Source organism: Camelus ferus, chromosome X (genome assembly GCF_009834535.1).
Source record: "Camelus ferus isolate YT-003-E chromosome X, BCGSAC_Cfer_1.0, whole genome shotgun sequence".
In the NCBI taxonomy this organism is placed as follows: Eukaryota; Metazoa; Chordata; class Mammalia; order Artiodactyla; family Camelidae; genus Camelus; species Camelus ferus.
In genome coordinates this window covers 32,506,884-32,524,367 of record NC_045732.1, presented here as the reverse complement: position 1 = coordinate 32,524,367, position 17,484 = coordinate 32,506,884, and the positions used below count along the sequence as shown (strand labels likewise).

General features: G+C 41.8%; 1 protein-coding gene across 1 annotated transcript; it reads right to left on the bottom strand.

Annotated features, from left to right (window-relative positions):
• Positions 1–1,187: 1,187 nt before the first annotated feature.
• LOC116661916 (melanoma-associated antigen B16-like) lies at positions 1,188–7,056 on the bottom strand. Its single transcript, XM_032474755.1, has 2 exons — positions 6,954–7,056; positions 1,188–2,670 (listed from the first exon to the last, which is right to left on the bottom strand). The coding sequence occupies exon 2, from the start codon at positions 2,602–2,604 to the stop codon at positions 1,561–1,563; it is 1,044 nt and encodes a 347-aa protein (XP_032330646.1). The 5' UTR covers positions 2,605–2,670; positions 6,954–7,056; the 3' UTR covers positions 1,188–1,560.
• Positions 7,057–17,484: the final 10,428 nt, after the last annotated feature.

Below are 17,484 nucleotides of genomic sequence, written 5' to 3'. Positions count from 1 at the left end.
CTTCAGCATATAGGTTATTTTGAACTGAAAGTACTTGAGAAACACTTGATGCAAGAAGGATACTCTAAGCCTACTTTGTCCCTGTGAAAGCAGGAGATAAATCTCCCTATGAAATGCACCCTCCCTATACCAGGAAGGGTTTAAGGCATCCTTACCACCAAAGACAAAGAATTTAGGGCCAGCAAGGCTATATAAATAAACACTGTTGTTTCTTCAACACCTAGTAACCCTAGTCCAAACCCCTTTTTCACGTCAATTCTTCAAAAACAGTTTCTTCGTCTGAAAGGTATAAAAGATTCCTGCTCTAGTTACTTGAGTCTCATATTTGGGATGCTCCTATACTTACAAACAAAATTAAATATGCTTTTCTGCTATTAAGTTATCTTTCTCTTACAAGGGAGTCTCAGAGAATAAACAAGTAGAGGGAAAACTATCTTTCCTCCCCTATACCTTCCATGCAACCCATGTATCCCCACCAAAATTTTAACTCTTGCTTATTATTTGCCAAATCACACTAAACACAGCTTAGTGAAATTTTCCCTTGAATGACACGAGCACTGGCTCTCCTAGGCAATGGTCAATTGTCAGCTCGGCCCATCATCCAGTTTTATGTAAAATCAACTCCCACTGAAGGATCTGAAGCCTCCCAAAGTCCCAAACTGCCATGACCTAACAGCAGTTAACACTTTAACAGTCTTACAGGATTCTCCACCTTTATCTACTCACTCCTTCATTTTACTTGTCCTTTAGGATATAGAAGATCCACCATTATCCTTAAAAGATTATTGCTCTATATGTTAAACCCTATGAGCAGGGCCTGAATTCTTAACCTCAGCATTCCCAGTACTAGTGCTGTGCTTTCCAAAGAGTAGGTGTTCACTGAAGTTTAGGGAATAAATGGTCCAATGAGCCTAAGGTCTAATTTATTAACATTTATTTCTTACTTATTCATGTATATTTCATTTAATTTTATAAAACAAAAACTAAAAGGGATAAGAATGCTTTAATATCTTTTATTTTTCCAACTCTATTTTTCCTTATTAATCCCAGCTATCTTAAAACTGATCCATCACATTTCTAAGAAAACGCCTATAGCAATGCCATTTTCTTATTTCAGGTGACAAAATAAGATGGATGGTTTCACAGCTTGTTTTAAAAACTTTTTATTTTTTAACAAAATTCTTACTTTAAACTCATTATGGGGGAAAGGGGAGGTAACAGCTCAGTGGTACAGGGCATGCTTATTAGAATGCATGAGGTCCTGGGTTCAATTCCCAGTATCACATTAAAAAAAAAAAACAACCTCATTATAGCACTAAATGTAAAGTTAACAACATTTATAAATCTGAAGATCCTGAAGCTACTTAAATCTATATTAAAAGAAATAATATTTGAATAACACGTATCTCAAAAAATAAGACTAAAATTTCAAGCTACTCATATAAAATAAGAACACATAGGGTTATACACCGTCTTCCTTTCAGCCACACCTCAGACCTAAATGCTACAAACACTAACTGCCTCTTCCATCAATGCATGAAGAAACCACCCCCGACTCCCCTAGGTGTGGGAGAAGCTGCTAGCCTTGGCACTGGAACTTGCAGTGGCCACGGAAGGAGAGACAGCCCTGCCTGAAATACTGGCTCTGGCTCTCTCTTCTTCATCTTGCAAAGCCTCCTCATACTGAGGTGGGAAAGAGCTTGGGTCAGTCCCATGAACCTTAGCGACAAACTCCAGGACCTTCATCTTGGTGGTTTCTGCGTGGGCTCTTGGGCCCCACAGGAATTCAAATTGTGCAGGATCAGTGTTGGCCACCTGGCGGTACTCCAGGTATTTTTCTTTCACAAAATCTTTGGTGATGAGCTTCCTGGGCTCTCCGAAGATGTAGTGCTTCCTTCCAGAATATATTCCTGTCAAATTCAGAACTTCCCAGACCTCGTCTTCGGTGGCATGGTTGCCCTTCATGAAGATCACGCCCAGGACAAGTATCAGGATGCCGGTCTTCGGCACGCCCACTTCACTGTGCAGCATCCCATCATAGGTGAGGCCCAATTTGATGAAGAGGCCATAGCGGTGGTTGGTGGGATCCACTTCCACTAGATCAAGGCCAAAGATCATCTCCATGCGCTCAGAGGCTCTCAGGAAGATCTCAGGAAAGTGGACTTCACACTTGTTGGTGACAATCTTCAACATATCTGCCTTTGTTACTGGCTCTTTCATTTGATACTTGAACAGCAGGAAACTGACCAACATAGCCACATCCTCATCTAGAGCATCTATGGGCACATTCTTGGGGTCTGGCACAGCCTGTGAGGTGTCTGGACTATCCTCTTCCTCTTGGCTCATGGAGACCTCATCTGATTTGTTGGATGAGGTGGCCGTGATGGCAACGGAAGATGCGTAGAAACTCTGAGCATCCTCAGGAGGGCTGGATGCAGCTGCCTCAAGAGGCTCCTTCGAATTGCCAGGCATTAGAGGACGGGAGGAGAGATGGGTCTCCTCCAGAGCCCTGGAGACCTGTGCCACCTCCAGACCCTGGGTCTTACTGAGGGTCTGAAGGCACTGATCCTGTGGGCATTGTGGAGTCTTCTGATGCTGCGGCATGTTGACGGTTGTGGGTGGCAATTGGCAGGAGTGTGGAGAACAGAATGGGCGATGGGGAATCACCACCTAAGGGAAAGAAGGCAGGTACGAGTGGGCTTAACTGGTAAACTCAACAATGAGGGTTTGATCAAAGCTGCCTCGAATGAACTTCTCCTGACAACAGTGCTATAGGGCCTCACAGGTCTCCTGACCCCCTGGTTGCTCTGTCCTGCAAAACATGATGGAGGAAATGTGAATGCTCCTCAGGGTCCAGGCAGCCAACCAGGCTGAGAATTCTCAGGGATCACACTAGGCAGTTGTGGTGGGCACTACAGCACCGTTACTGTTCCAAGGAGTGTGGTCCTATCAGTCCTCACTTAGGTTCATTACCTTGGCATTAGATAGGACACGGATCATTTCACCCATGCTAATACGAGGCTGTCCTCCTAAGTCCAAAGTCCCATCTCCTAAGACAACTCAGGAGGAAGAGTGCAGGTTTTCCCTGGTCTTCTGGGTTTTCCCTGGGCTGACAGCAGGAGCTACACTCTGAATACTATCACAACTGGTGTCAGTGGTCCCCCCAGTTCTCATTTACTTGTCTTACTTTGAATGCAATAATGTCCTAGATCTCTTCTGCTGATGTAACACTGTCCCCTCAGAGCAAATTCTCTACCTCCTGATATGTGGACAAGGTAAAGGTTAAGTCCACCTGACACCCTGCCCATAGCCTCTCAGCTCTGACAATACAGCAGGGCTATACTCTGTGATCCCCAATCTACAGGGGTTGGTGGTCCTTCAGTTTTCCTTCAGAGTCCTTGCCTTGGCTACTGGTGGTATCACAGGCCTGTCCACTCTGCAAAATAATGCCAATCCCTCTGCAGATAAGAAAGCCTTATTTTCCTGAGTCACACAAGAAGGAAGGAAGGAAGGAAGGAAGGAAGGAAGGAAGGAAGGAAGGAAGGAAGGAAGGACGGACGGACGGACACTGTCTATTCACTGCTACTAGGGCTTCTCTGGTATTACAGCAGAAGCTAGAAATTGTGGACCTCCCTCTGTACTAGGGTGAGTGGATCACTTCAGTCTCACTCAGGATCCCACCTTAATCCATGACAGGCCTTAGACTCCTTCCTCTGCTGACCTCCTATGATGTATATGATGTAGGCACATATACCAAGGACCTCACTTGTCTGAAACCCCAAGAAGGAAGAGACCGATCTTGTCACGTGATCTCTGACTAGAATTCCCTGGGCTGATAAGAGTACAGGGGCTCTTTGATGACCCTATGTTGTAGGGTGGATTCCATTCAGCCCTTACTCTGTGTCTCCATACAGACTTCTGTACTACCTGGTTACTCTATCCGCTGCTGATTTGAACCCGTCACCTTCAGACAAGACTGCCATCTCCCTAGGACTCCAGTACATGAAGAGATCTGGCGAGATGTCCAGACATCCTTGTTTGGGACTTCCCAGGGAATGACTATAGAGTCAGGAGGTATCATGGGTTCTGATCTATACTCTAGAGAGTTAACAGCCCTTTGCTCAAGTAAGGTCTACACCTTGGAACTTGCCAATGTGTGAGGCTCCTCCTCTCTGCCGACCCGATGTTGTTTCCTCACACCAAAGAGTCACATCTCTGACCCTTGAGGAGAAACTAAGGGAATGTCACATCCAGAGTTTCCAAAGGGTGACAGCAAAATAGAGCTCTTTTGAGACAATCTGTTATGGAGTGGTATCCCCATAAGCCTCACTTTGGGCCCTTCTTTTAACTTACAAAAGGTCCTGGGATCCTATGTCACATTCGTACCCTAACCTTCATCTCTCTGAGAACAGGAAATGTGGCAATGTCTCTGCCTAACAGCTTTGCACAAGGCCTCCCAGGAGGGAAAGTGGGCTAAAGTTAACTTACACACAGGCCCTAACTTCTGGGATGGATGATTGTATCAGCCCTCGCTTAGTGCCTTTATTTTGGCCACTTGTTGGGTCTCTGTCCACACCTTCTGCTACCTAATGCCACCCCTGCCAGAAAAAGGTCATTCCTCCCCAAGACAACTGAGAAGGAAGGGATGAGAAATCTCATATAATCAACATAGCCAGGCTCATCGGTGCTGACAGTGGGGCTAGACACTCCACGGCCCATCTATTTTGTGGTGGTCAGGCCCCTCAAGCCTCGACCTTATGTAAGTCTTAACTGGCCTTGGGACTCATCCTCTACTCACCTAATGTGCTGTGAGTCCCCTGTATTCAAACATTCTTCTCACTAAAAGCCCAAGAAGTGAGAAGAGCAACATCTTATCAGGTGATCCCTACCTGAAACACCCTGGACTGACAGTAAGAGTACACCTCTGTTGGGGCCCCTCTGTCCTAGAGTGGCTGATACCCTCGGTCCTAATTCTGTGTCTCAGTAAGTTCCTGGAAGCCCTTTTTGCACTTTCCTTTTTTAAATCCTTAGGTCACCACTCAGACAAACACAGTCACTTCTCTGAGCCCTCTGAAGATGAAGGTAGAAGGTGAGAATTCTGACCACTCCTGCCTCAGGTTTCCAGGGGCTAAATACAGAGGCAGAGTGGAGCTCATGGAGACCCCACCTGTACTGTAACGGGTGTACCCTTAGTCCTCACTCAGTGTCTCCACCTGAGGTCCTGGCACTCTATGCGACTTCTCTCTGCTGATTGTTTTTCACTCCTTATGTTAAAGACTCACTTACAAGTGGCCACCAAGGAGGAAGTGAGGGGACATTTCACCCAGATATCCATACCCACAGACTCCCAGGGCTGACATGTGTGGACACTCTGAGGCCACCTGTGTTCTGGGGTTCACCTCAGTCCTAACGCAGGGTCCTCACTTTGAATTCTTTAAGCAACTGGGAAACCACCTTCAGATAACCTGACTTTCTCTTTGACCAAAGCTTATATCTCATTGAAAACAAAAAGGATGATGTGAAGTTGTCGGACATGTGCTCATGTCTTACAGGAACCTTCTAGGATTGACCTAAGTGGCAGGAAGGAACACCACGGGGGTTCTCTGTTCTAAAATTTATGGTCCAGATGGTCTTATCGTGGGGTTCTCACCTTGAAAATAAGGATGGTGTGGGATCTATCCTTGTGACCAGAGTTTGTCCACTCACAATAAGGTCTCACTTCCCAGTGAATACACTGGCTAGCAGCGCTCGGAATCTCCAAGAACTCCCTGTGATCTGTGCGACCACACTTTTATGTGGTAAGTTTGCCCTTCAAATTAACTCAGTTAACACCTGTCAGTGCCTGAGATCTTGCTGACTTAACACAGTCTATTCAAACAAATCCTTTACCTTCCTGAGACCCTCTGTCTGCATCATTCCCTGGATCTCTCAGGGGTGACACAGGGGAAGGGCTCTGTAGAGCCCCCTCCACCACAAGTTGGCTAGGCCCACAATCCTCCCATGCGCTCCTCAAACTGGACACTGGTTGCTAATGTGCCCACTACCATCTACTGCCTCAGCTCTGCCCCCACTCCTCCCCCCGCCACCCCGACCCCACCAAGGCCTCATGTCTGTTGAGACCCTCAAAATGGAAGTGAGGAGAATCTCATGACAGAACACTGAGAGCTGACCGCGGGTGTAGCCGCTGTGCCACATCCTCTGTCCTGTGGTCTGAGGAACCCTAAGAATTCACTCGGGGTCGTCACCGGGACTCCTGCAGGACCTGAGACGCCTTCCTATGGTGACATGATACCGTCTACCCCAGACTAAGGCCTCCCCTCCCTCAGACTCCGGACGCCGAGGTCAGCAGCAGCATTTCCGGCTCCCGTTGCCCGGGGCCTCTCAGGGCTGATCTCTCGGCTGAGGCTCAGAGGGAATTCTCCTCAGGACTCAGTCCTGTCTGGGGGGAATTCTCCTCAGGACTCAGTCCTGTCTGGGGGGAATTCTCCTCAGGACTCAGTCCTGTCTGGGGGGAATTCTCCTCAGGACTCAGTCCTGTCTGGGGGGAATTCTCCTCAGGACTCAGTCCTGTCTGGGGGGAATTCTCCTCAGGACTCAGTCCTGTCTGGGGGGAATTCTCCTCAGGACTCAGTCCTGTCTGGGGGGAATTCTCCTCAGGACTCAGTCCTGTCTGGGGGGGAATTCTCCTCAGGACTCAGTCCTGTCTGGGGGTAATTCTCCTCAGGACTCAGTCCTGTCTGGGGGGAATTCTCCTCAGGACTCAGTCCTGTTTGGGGGGAATTCTCCTCAGGACTCACTCAGGGAGGCCACCACCTCAACCAGACTGCGGAAGAAGTGCGTGGTAGGTCGGCCTAAACTGCCCGCGCCTCCCGGGGTTAGGGTGGGGTTCTAATCAGGTGGGCCTCCTCCTTCCTGGAGCGGGTGGTCCCCTCAGTCCTCGTTTAGAGTCTCACCTGACACCTTGCGGCACCTGGGGCTCCTCCCGCTGCTGCCACGTCCTCGCCTCAGATCCAAGCCCTCACAGCGCCGCGCTCTGAAGGAGGAAGTGACAGGCCGTGACTTCCGGTGATTCCTGTCGGGGGCCTCCCGGGCCCACAGCAGGTGCCGACTCTGCGCATGCGCTCAGCTCCAGCATGGTGGTGGCTGCTGGTCTTGCTCGCAGTCCACACAGTGGCTTCTGTCAGGCCCTGGATGCCTCGCTGTGTTGAGCCCAAGCCATGTTCCTCATAGCAAGGTCCTCAGGTCCCTGAGAACCCTGGAGAGTAACAGAGTGGGTATCTGATAGAGATAGCCCTGACTGGGCCTTTTAGGGTGAAAACCAGCTGCTGGCCCGTCTGTGTCATACTACTTTATTCTTTGTTGTTTATCTCCTGTGTCCTCATTATTGGAGTTCTCTTTTTAGCTCCTTTCTTGTGACTGAAGGCTTCCTGGGAAATGCCGGATCGCAGCAAAACCTTGGTGAGTTCACTTACTTCAGTTCTTGCAATGCTTGGAATGGGTCGTGCCCAGCCTTAATGGGAAAAGGGGAAATTGCAGCAAAGACAGGCAGAAGCCAGGGGGTTGGCTGTCAGAGAAAAGTCACAGTCACTTATTCCTTCATTTAGCCAGGCAGACTTAGCCTCCTTCATACATTCTCTTCTAAAAAGTTTGCTTTTTACAAGGAGGGGCTGAGATGATTATTTCTGAAAGTCCTGATATTTCAAAGTTATTGGACAGTGCATATGCAGAAATCACATACAGATGATGAATGTTATCTGTTTGCATTTTTCATACTTCTCGTTTATTTTACTATTCTTATTGTTGCGGCTATGTATTCCAGAGTCCAGTTTGGAACAGTGGAGTGAGCTTGGCTCAAATAATCCTTTCTTGATTTTCCACACTAATCTGGAGTTTGTATCCAGGAGAGCCTGCTTGTTAAAATACACGAAGCAATTTCATTTTTTTTGCTGCCCGTGATTTGGAAACTATACACAGGACAGTGATTAGTTTTTCCCCGATTATGTGGTGCAATTGGCTGCCAAACCTAACCTAATCTAGGTGGCTTGGCTTAGAGTTTCAATTTGTAATTGTCCATTACAATTTCCTATTTCAAATGGGCCTCCTTTGCAATTTATATTTTGCTAAATAATACCTTGCCAATTGTATATTCAAAGTTACAGGCGTGATATTTATAATAAATCATTTTTCATAAAAATTCTCACACATATGGTATAATACAAAGAACAGGACAAGGAGCCCTGTTTACCTGACATGCAGTGTAACAGTTATCAATAGAAGTAGAAGCCCTATCAGTTTAGTATTTTTTGGTCAATATGTTCTTTGGCAAGATCACTCCAGAGGGGATGCTTATATTTCCATTAGTACATATGTAACATGTATGTGTGATCCTTTTTGGTGATCTTCACACTCTGATAATTATGATCATTTTACATTCTCCATTATGGGCTGTAGAATGAAAATTGTCTTACTCTTGCAGTTCTTCTAAATTTATTACCAGAAATCTTCTATAGGCAGAAATCTTTCCTTTTCTGCTGTTTGTTTATGCTTAAGTATTGTTATAACATATTTCTAGTGTTCTCTGATAATATCTAAATCTCCTCTAAACCTATATTTTATATATTATTTAACTAATATCACTTATTTGTTTCTTTTGTAACTGACAATACTTATAAAATTATGTTATATAGATATTACATAATAGAAGAAATAACATAAAGGACCAATATGTGTTCTGTGAAGTGGAGAGCCAGCAGAAGTGGTCATTGAAAATATCAATCAATCTGGAGGAGAAAGACTTAAAACTCTAGGGATATCTATCAGGTAAATCATCAGGAGCTGGGGAGAAGAACTTTTTCCTCATGTTCTACACAGTTTTCCTTCTTGGGCCTTCACTTTCAAAAGTGGGAACTGGGACTTAGCTCTAGATGGGAGAATGCTATCTGAGCCAATAATCTATTCATTTTACCTCCTGCTCCATCATCCCCCATGATGACTTGAGTTGGTCTGCCTCTCCAAGAATTATAACCTGGATTATGCTGTTTCAGATCGAGTCACCAGACAATATAATGTTGATTACAGACACACTGAGAAACAGGAGGACATTATTGACTTAGTGCAGTGCCTTCTCAGGGTGTCCATATGTGATGGGAATAGAGTCCCACCTATTCTTCCACCAGGACAGGTGTTTTTCTGGGAGTGATGAAACTGGGAGCTGGGCCTCTCTTCTTCGTTTGCCCAAGTGATAGCGTCCTACAGATTCTGCTGTCTTGCACAGAGACTCTTACAGAGGTCCCCGGCTGGGTTTTGGAGTATTTAAAGGGAAAGGCACAGGTCTCTCTATTCGCTGAAGTCAAGGAGAACCTGAGTGGAGAGAGTGCAGGACTCAGGAAGCCTGAGCTAATTCCACAGGGGGCAGGGAGCTCTTAGTCAACCCAGAGGGAGGAGTGCCTCATCCATAAAGTAAATTATTGCCACATTTGACAAGATGTGTGCTGGAAGTGCCTAATTGAGGATCTTCCACCATTCATTTGTGTTGGGGGGGCGGGGGGTGGTTCCTGGTTTGAATGACTTTAGACTTAAATGTTACTGTGGACACCAAGGAATAGGTCCACAGAGTCCTAAGCTGAGGGGAACTTGAAAAGGAGGGGCATCTAGATCATCTTGTCAATCATGGTAATCACTAGTCCAGAGGAAGGCACTCAACCATCTCTGCTCCACATATGTCATTCCACCTGCCCTCATCCTTGACAGTCAAGGAACCATTCTACTTACTCAAATGTTACATGAATCAATTTTTTTTGTCAGATGGTAACCACTTTAGGTTTTAAATGTGAAATATAGGAATGAAGAAAGAGAAAAAGGAAGAGTTAATATTTGGAAAATGTCTGACTATTCTTCATGCATTGGTTTTCTATTGCTGTGTAACAAATTACCTAAACTTACCAGTTACAAAAAACACATGCAAATTTATTATCTGATAGTTTTTGTGGATCAGGAGTCTAAGCATAGCTCAACTGCCTTCTCTGATTCACAGTCTCTTCTATTTGAAAGTTTATTACTCCAACAAAAGACCCAGAATTGCCAAAGTATTACTGAAGAAAAAAGAATGAAGCTAGAGGCATAACACTCCCAGACTTCACACAATACTACAGAGCTACAAAAGTCAAAACAGCATGGTAGTGGCACAAAAATAGACATATGCATCAATGGAACAGAATACAGAGGCCAGAAATAAACCCACAGACTTTAGGTCAATTAATCTTTGACAAAGGAGGCAAGAATATACAATGGAATAATGACAGTCTCTTCAGCAGTTGGTGTTGGGAAAACTGGACAGCTGCATATAAATCAATGAAGTCAGAAAACTCCCTCAGACCATACACAAAAATGAACTCAAAATGGCTTAAAGATCGAAACATCAGACAAGACACTATAAACCTCTTAGAAGAAAACATAGGCAAAACATTCTCTGACATAAATCTTAGCAGTGTTCCCTGAGGGCAGTCTACCCAAGCAACAGAAATAAAAGCAAAAATAAACAAATGGGACCTAATTAAACTTATAAGCTTTTGCACAGAAACAGAAACCATAAACAAGACAAAAAGACAATGTACAGAATGGCAGAAAATGTCTGCAAAAGATGAGACTGACAAAGCCTTAATTTCCAGAATATATAAATAGCTCATACAACTTAATAACAACAACAAAAATAACCCAATCCAAAAATGGGCAGAAGAACTAACCAAGCAATTCTCCAATGAAAACATACAAATGGCCAATAGGCACATGAAAAAATGCTCAATATCACTAATTATCAGAGAAACGCAAATCAAAACTACAATGAGGTATCACCTCACACCAGTCAGAATGGCCATCATTCAAAAGTCCACGAACGATAAATCCTGGAGAGGCTGTGGAGAAAATGGAACCTTCCTACACTGTTGGTGGGAATGTAGTTTGGTGTAGCCATTATGGAAAGCAGTATGCAATTCCTCAAAAAACTAAAAATAGACTTACCATACGGCCCAGCAATCCCACTCCTGGGCATACATCCAGAGGGAACCTTAATTCAAAAAGATACATGCACCTCAATATTCATAGCAGCACTGTTTACAATAGCCAAGACATGGAAAAAACCTAAATGTCCATCGAAAGATGACCGGATAAAGAAGATGTGGTATATTTATACAATGGAATACTACTCAGCCATAAAAAGGAACAAAACTATGCCATTTGTAGCAACATGGATGGACCTGGAGATTTCCATTCTAAGTGAAGCAAGCCAGAAAGAGAAAGAAAGATATGATATCACTTAAATGTGGAATCTAAAAAAAAAAAAAAAAAGAGAGAGATAGGCACAAACTTATTTACAAAACAGAAACAGACTCACAGACATAGAAAACAAACTTATGGTTACCGGGGGGGAAAGAGGGTGGGAAGGGATAAATTGGGAGTTTAAGATTTGCAGATACTGACTACTATATATAAAATTGATAAATAACAAGTTTATACTGTATAGCACAAGGAAATATATTCAATATCTTGTAGTAACTGATAATGGAAATGAATATGAAAAGGAATATATGTACGTATATGTATGACTAAACTATTATGCTGTGTACCAGAAACTGACACAACATTATAAACTGACTATATATTTCAATTAAAAAAAAAGTTTATTACTCCAGAAAGAAACCATGTACCTATAATCAGTCACTCCCCACTTCCCCCTACCTTCTGCTAGGCAATCACTAACTTACTTTCTGTCTCCTTAAATTTGCCTAATATGGGTATTTCATATAAATACAGTAGTCTTTTGTGAGTGTTTTTTCCACTTAGCATAATGTTGTCAAGATTTATCCATTTTGTATCAGTACTTCACTCTTTTTTGGTGGCTAAATAATATGCTACTGTAGGATATACATCTGAATTATCCTTGTTTCAGATGTTGGATGTTTGGGTTATTTCACTTTGGAGATACTTTGAATGACACTGCTTTGAGAATTCATGTACAAATTTTTGTGTGAATGCATGTTTTCTTTTCTCTTTAAATATACCTCAGAGTGAAACTGCTGAGTAATACGGTAACAATGCTTTTTGTTTGTTTGTTTTTGAGGAACTGTCAGACTGTAATTTATTCATTTCCTTTGAGTATGTTTGTGTTTGTATTTTTATTTGTGTGCATGAATGTAAAAAGACAAAGAGGTGCTGGCTTCTGCGATTATGGCTGTTATTTTAAGCCAACCAATAGGTGGCGATTTAAGGGACAAAATTCAGAATATTAGAAAGTAGGACTGTTGGGGGGAATGCAATTTGGTGCAGCCACTATGGAAAACAGTATGAAGATTCCTTAAAAAACAAAAAATAGAGTTACTATATGATCCAACAATCCTACTCCTGGGTATATATCCAGAGAAAACTCCAATTCGAAAGGTACATGCACCCCGATGTTCATAGCAGCATTATCTACAATAGCCAAGACAAGCAACCTAAATGTCCATCGATGGATGACTGGATAAAGAAGATGGGATATATATATATATACACACACACACACGTATATATATATATACACACACACATATATACACAATGGAATACTACTCAGCCATAAAAAGGAATGAAATAATGCCATTTGCACCAACATAGATGGACCTAGAGATCATCATACTAAATGAAGTAAGCCAGAAAGAGAAAAAATATATATACCATATGATGTCACTTATATGTGGAATCTAAAAAAATGATACAAATGAACTTATTTACAAAACAGAAACAGACTCACAGATATATTAAATAAACTTATGGTTACCAAAGGGGAAAAGGGGAAAGGGATAAATTAGGAGTTTGGGATTAGCAGCTACTAACTACTATGGATAAAATAGATAAACAGTAAGTCCTACTGGGAACTATATTCAGTACCTTGTAACAACACTGTAAATCAACTCTACTTCAACTAAAAAAAGAGAGAACAAAATATAATAGAAAGTGGGTAAGGTTCTGAATAATCTGCAACTGTGTAAGAATGAAATGCCCAATGCTTCATACTTTCTATATCACAAGTTACTTTTAATAAGAAATAGTTGAGCAATGAAAAGTTATTCACAAAAAGTTTCTCTTTAAAACTACGCTGGATTTCTGATACACACATATATATTAAATGTTTAAAATAAGTCATCAAGAAAATATTTCATAAATCTAATGTTTTAAAATGCCTGCACTGAATACTGCTATAAAGCCTGAGATGCTTCTAAAGTAAACATCATATTGTGTATTTTAGTTTGATTTAGAGTGATGTTTCAGTTGATGCCCCAGATAAAAATCTCAGTTGTTGATTAATGCATAGATGCTCTTCCACTCATATAAGTGAGCCTGTCCTGCTCATAGCTAGTAAACAGAGTTGTTGAAAGATTATTTGAAGATTTGGCTCCTTTATTTTTATTATTCTTTCTTCCAGTTTTATTGAGATATAACTGAAATAAAAATGTGCAGATGAGACTATGAGAGCGTATATAGTTAAATACATTACTGAGGCACAATACTTCTCTTTGTGGACCTGTGAAATAAAAGAAACAGATTATCTGGCTCCAGTTCATGAAACATATAATAGTGGGACAGGCATAGGATAACATGTATAGACATTTCTGCTCAATAACAGGAAGAAAATAAGATATAAAAGCCTCTGGCCCATTGTGTGTGTTACATACCCTGTTGGGCAAATACTGTGAATTCCCTGATTAGATTTTTTTTTTTTTTTTTTTGGTGGGGGGAGGTAATTAGGTTTATGTATTTATTTAATGGAAGTACTGGGGATTGAACCTGGGACCTTGTGCACACTAAGCAGGCACTGTACTACTGAGCTATAACCTCCCCTGACAATAGATTTAAATGCCTTCAAACAACTTTCCAAAGGCTACTCTCTGGGTTCTTGTTTGTCGTTGGAATCATCCTTCCTTTATTATGGAAAGCAGGAAATGTTTACCACTGAGTATGCAAAACAATTACTTTGCAAACTGTGATCAAATGTATTTAGAAAAGGGCCCAAAACACCCATGTTACTTTTGTCAGTTTAGTTCACCTAGGATTCAAGAGTAAAAGGGAAAACCCAATTTGCAATCCAGGCTGTAGTGTCTCAATTGTGAGACACCATGTGAGTGATCTGTTCTCTGCTGAACACTTCGACACATTTGATTTTCCCACTGCAAAGCTAATTTAAACTTAATTCTCACTGAAGAACATGCGGTTTATTAAGTGAGCAAAAGGCCATGCCTTTGGGACATTTATAGGTGACTCTTCTCACTTGGACTCGTGCCTCTTTACTCCTTTTTAACTGTCACTCTGGTTTACCATGCTATCTCAGTTATGTTCAACTTCTAGACACAAAAATCTGAGCAACCTGAGCAATAGCACCGAGTCTTCAAAAGAGCAGATGCTCAATATTTTGGAAATAAATGAGCCAATGAGCCTGGTATCTAATTGATTAAGATGTAATTTCTCTGATATGCTTCATTAGCTAACCAAGTACAGATAGACAGATATCTTTAATGTTACAAAAGGACACAGTAAAAAGTATTAGGAAATAAAAGAAATTACCATCTTTTAATTATAATAATTTCTTGAGGCAAAAAAACTGAGGCAAACAGTTTTACTACTGAGTTCTTTCCAATTTCCAAAGAAACATGGATTGCAGTACCAAGTTGGTTTTGTTCTGGATTGCAAACATTGTTTTACAGAGTAGCTAAACTCCTATCTTAAACTTGATACAAAGCAGTAAATATATCATCAAAATTATTCATAAAGAGAGATTCTAAAGCTATGTAAACCTTCGAATAAAAGAAACAGCATTTTAAAAATAATGAAAAAAGAAAAAAGCAAAAAGGAAGGAAGCGAGGGAGGGAGGACAGGAGAAAGAAAGGAAGAATGAATGGGTAAGGGAGGGAGAGGGGGAGAAAGGAAAGAGGCAAAGGAGAAAGTGAAGATAAAGAAAAAGGAGGGAGAAAGAAAGGAAGAAAAGAAGGAAGGAAGGACTGAAAAAATTCAAGTAACCAGGAACACAAACATGATACATACTTTTTCCCTCCACTTCTACCCTGGACCTCAATTACTCAGAACACTGTCATCTTCAAAACAGTGAAAAATCTGCCTCAGAGAAGGTGTTGAACTTGGCCCTGTAACATGCACTGGCTACGATAGTAGAACCACCCCTGGCTGCAATTCTGGTTTGGGATTTCCCTTCTTCATGTCTTAGAACCTCTTCATACCAGGAAAGGAGGGCACTGGGGACTATAACATGTGTTATACTGCAGGATTTTCCAAAAGCCACCTTCTTATTTACAAGGTCTCCTCACAAGCACTCATTTTCAGGCAGGGCTTATAAGGTGTATAAATTTTCCCTTCCTGGCTCTTTTGGCACCTTCATTGCTTCTTGTGCATGATACAGCTGTAGCAGTGCTCATGGTAGATGGGACTCGCCAAGGGTCCTGGAGTGTCCCTCAAAGAGGCAAGTCTGGGGAATACCTGTGAAAGGAGGAGGGAAGGAGTGGGACTCTTCTTCAGCTACAACAGTAGCCTGAAAACCCCCAGGCCCTACCTTCTCTTCAGCTGTATGTAGCCAGAGCAGCCTACAGGCTCTCCAGACTGACAGCAGGGGCAGCTTTCTGCTCAAAGCTATCCATGTTCTGGGGAACGTAGTTCTTTCGGATTTCTTGCCTAGTAGTTTATATCTGTATTTGGATTTCTGTCTTGTTGATTATAAGCTCTGTGGATAATACTACCTCCCTGCTCTGAGATTTTTGCCCACGTCTTACACAGAATGGGGCAGGGTCCCAGCCATAATGGAAAAGTTGCAGCACCAGGCAGACGCCCTAGAACAGAGGGTGGGCTGTGGAGAAAAAAACACACAAATTTATCCCTTCTGTTTACCCTGCAGAATTAGTACCTAAAGGTCCCTCTGTTCTTAAAGATGTACTTACTACATGGAAGAGTCTGATACACAAAATTTTGTGAGCCCCTAAATTTGTGACATTATCTAACATTGCATTGTCCACTATAGTGAATTATTTTCCATCATTTATCATAAGAATATATATGTATATATAATATATATTAAAATATTAAGCAATATCTACCAAGGGTTTGTGTGTGTGTGCACGTACTACCTGAGTTTCATGAAAAAATACCTAGCTGAACTATGTGTGATTCGCTCTGATATTCTCTCTTCTATTTCTAGTCCATTCTTTAGATGCTGTTAAAACACTACTAATAAAAGGCCAGCTCTCAATTCACTTTAGGGGCTTCGGGTCATTGTTACAGCACCTGGAGTCATACTGCCTCAAGTAACTCAAACTTTTATGCTTTCTTGAAATGATCCCACTGATAGCTGATGGCAGCTGTGGTTCAAGGTGCCACCCCAGATTGCTGCGGTGAAGCAACAGACATCTGTTCTACCAAGGCACACTTGGAATAACTAAGGGGGAAGTTTAAAATGTTCCCTCTGATCTATCTTGTCATCTGTCTTCCACTATAGATCACAGACTTCTGGCAACTTCATGCATGCCCCGCCCTTCCACTGTGAAAAGTACTTATACCTGACTTTAACCCATAAAATCAAACATCTCTATATTAGACTCAATCAAAGTTAAAATATTTTTGCTCTGTGAAAAGCACATAAGAAAAGGAAATTACACACATGACTGGGATATAAATTTGCAAGTCACATATCTGAAAAATGACTTGCTCCTTAAAGAAAAAAGAACTCTCTAAAGTCAAAAGCAATAAATAGAGTAGTGAGAGAAAATTGGCCTAAAACTTGAACACATGCTTTACCAAAGAGGACGTATGAGTACCAGATAAGCAGGTGAAAACCTGAAAACACATTAAGCATCATTATCCTTTACGGAAATGGAAATTTAAACTATTGAGATGCCACTACATGTCTACTACAATGGTTTTTTTTAAAAACTACTGGGGCAAAACAAAAAAAACAAAAAAAAACCCCCTGTCCTGGTGTGGATGTGGAGCAACTATACCTCTCACACATTGATTATGGGAATGGGAGATGGCCCAGGCTATCTGGATAACCAATGGGAATTTTGTAACAAAGTTAATTTATACTTATGCTTGAATAAGTCTCTACTATATGTTTTTGTTGAGAAATAAAAACTTACACTTATACAAAAAAACTGCAACTGAATGTTTATAGATGCTTTATTTGTAATAACCCCAAATTAGAAGCAAACCAAATGCCCTTCAATGAGGGATTGATTAGAAAAACTGATCCATACAACAGAATGATGGAATATTAGACTGCAGTAAAAAAGAAACAAGTATACATGTTACAACTGGGATCAATCTCAAGGTCATAATGCTGAGTGAAAAAAAGTCAATCTTAAAGGTCAACATTATCTACTCTTTAATTCCCTTCATATAAAATTCTCAAAAGGGCAAAGTGATACAGGTACATGTGTTTATGTGTTTGCCAGTCTT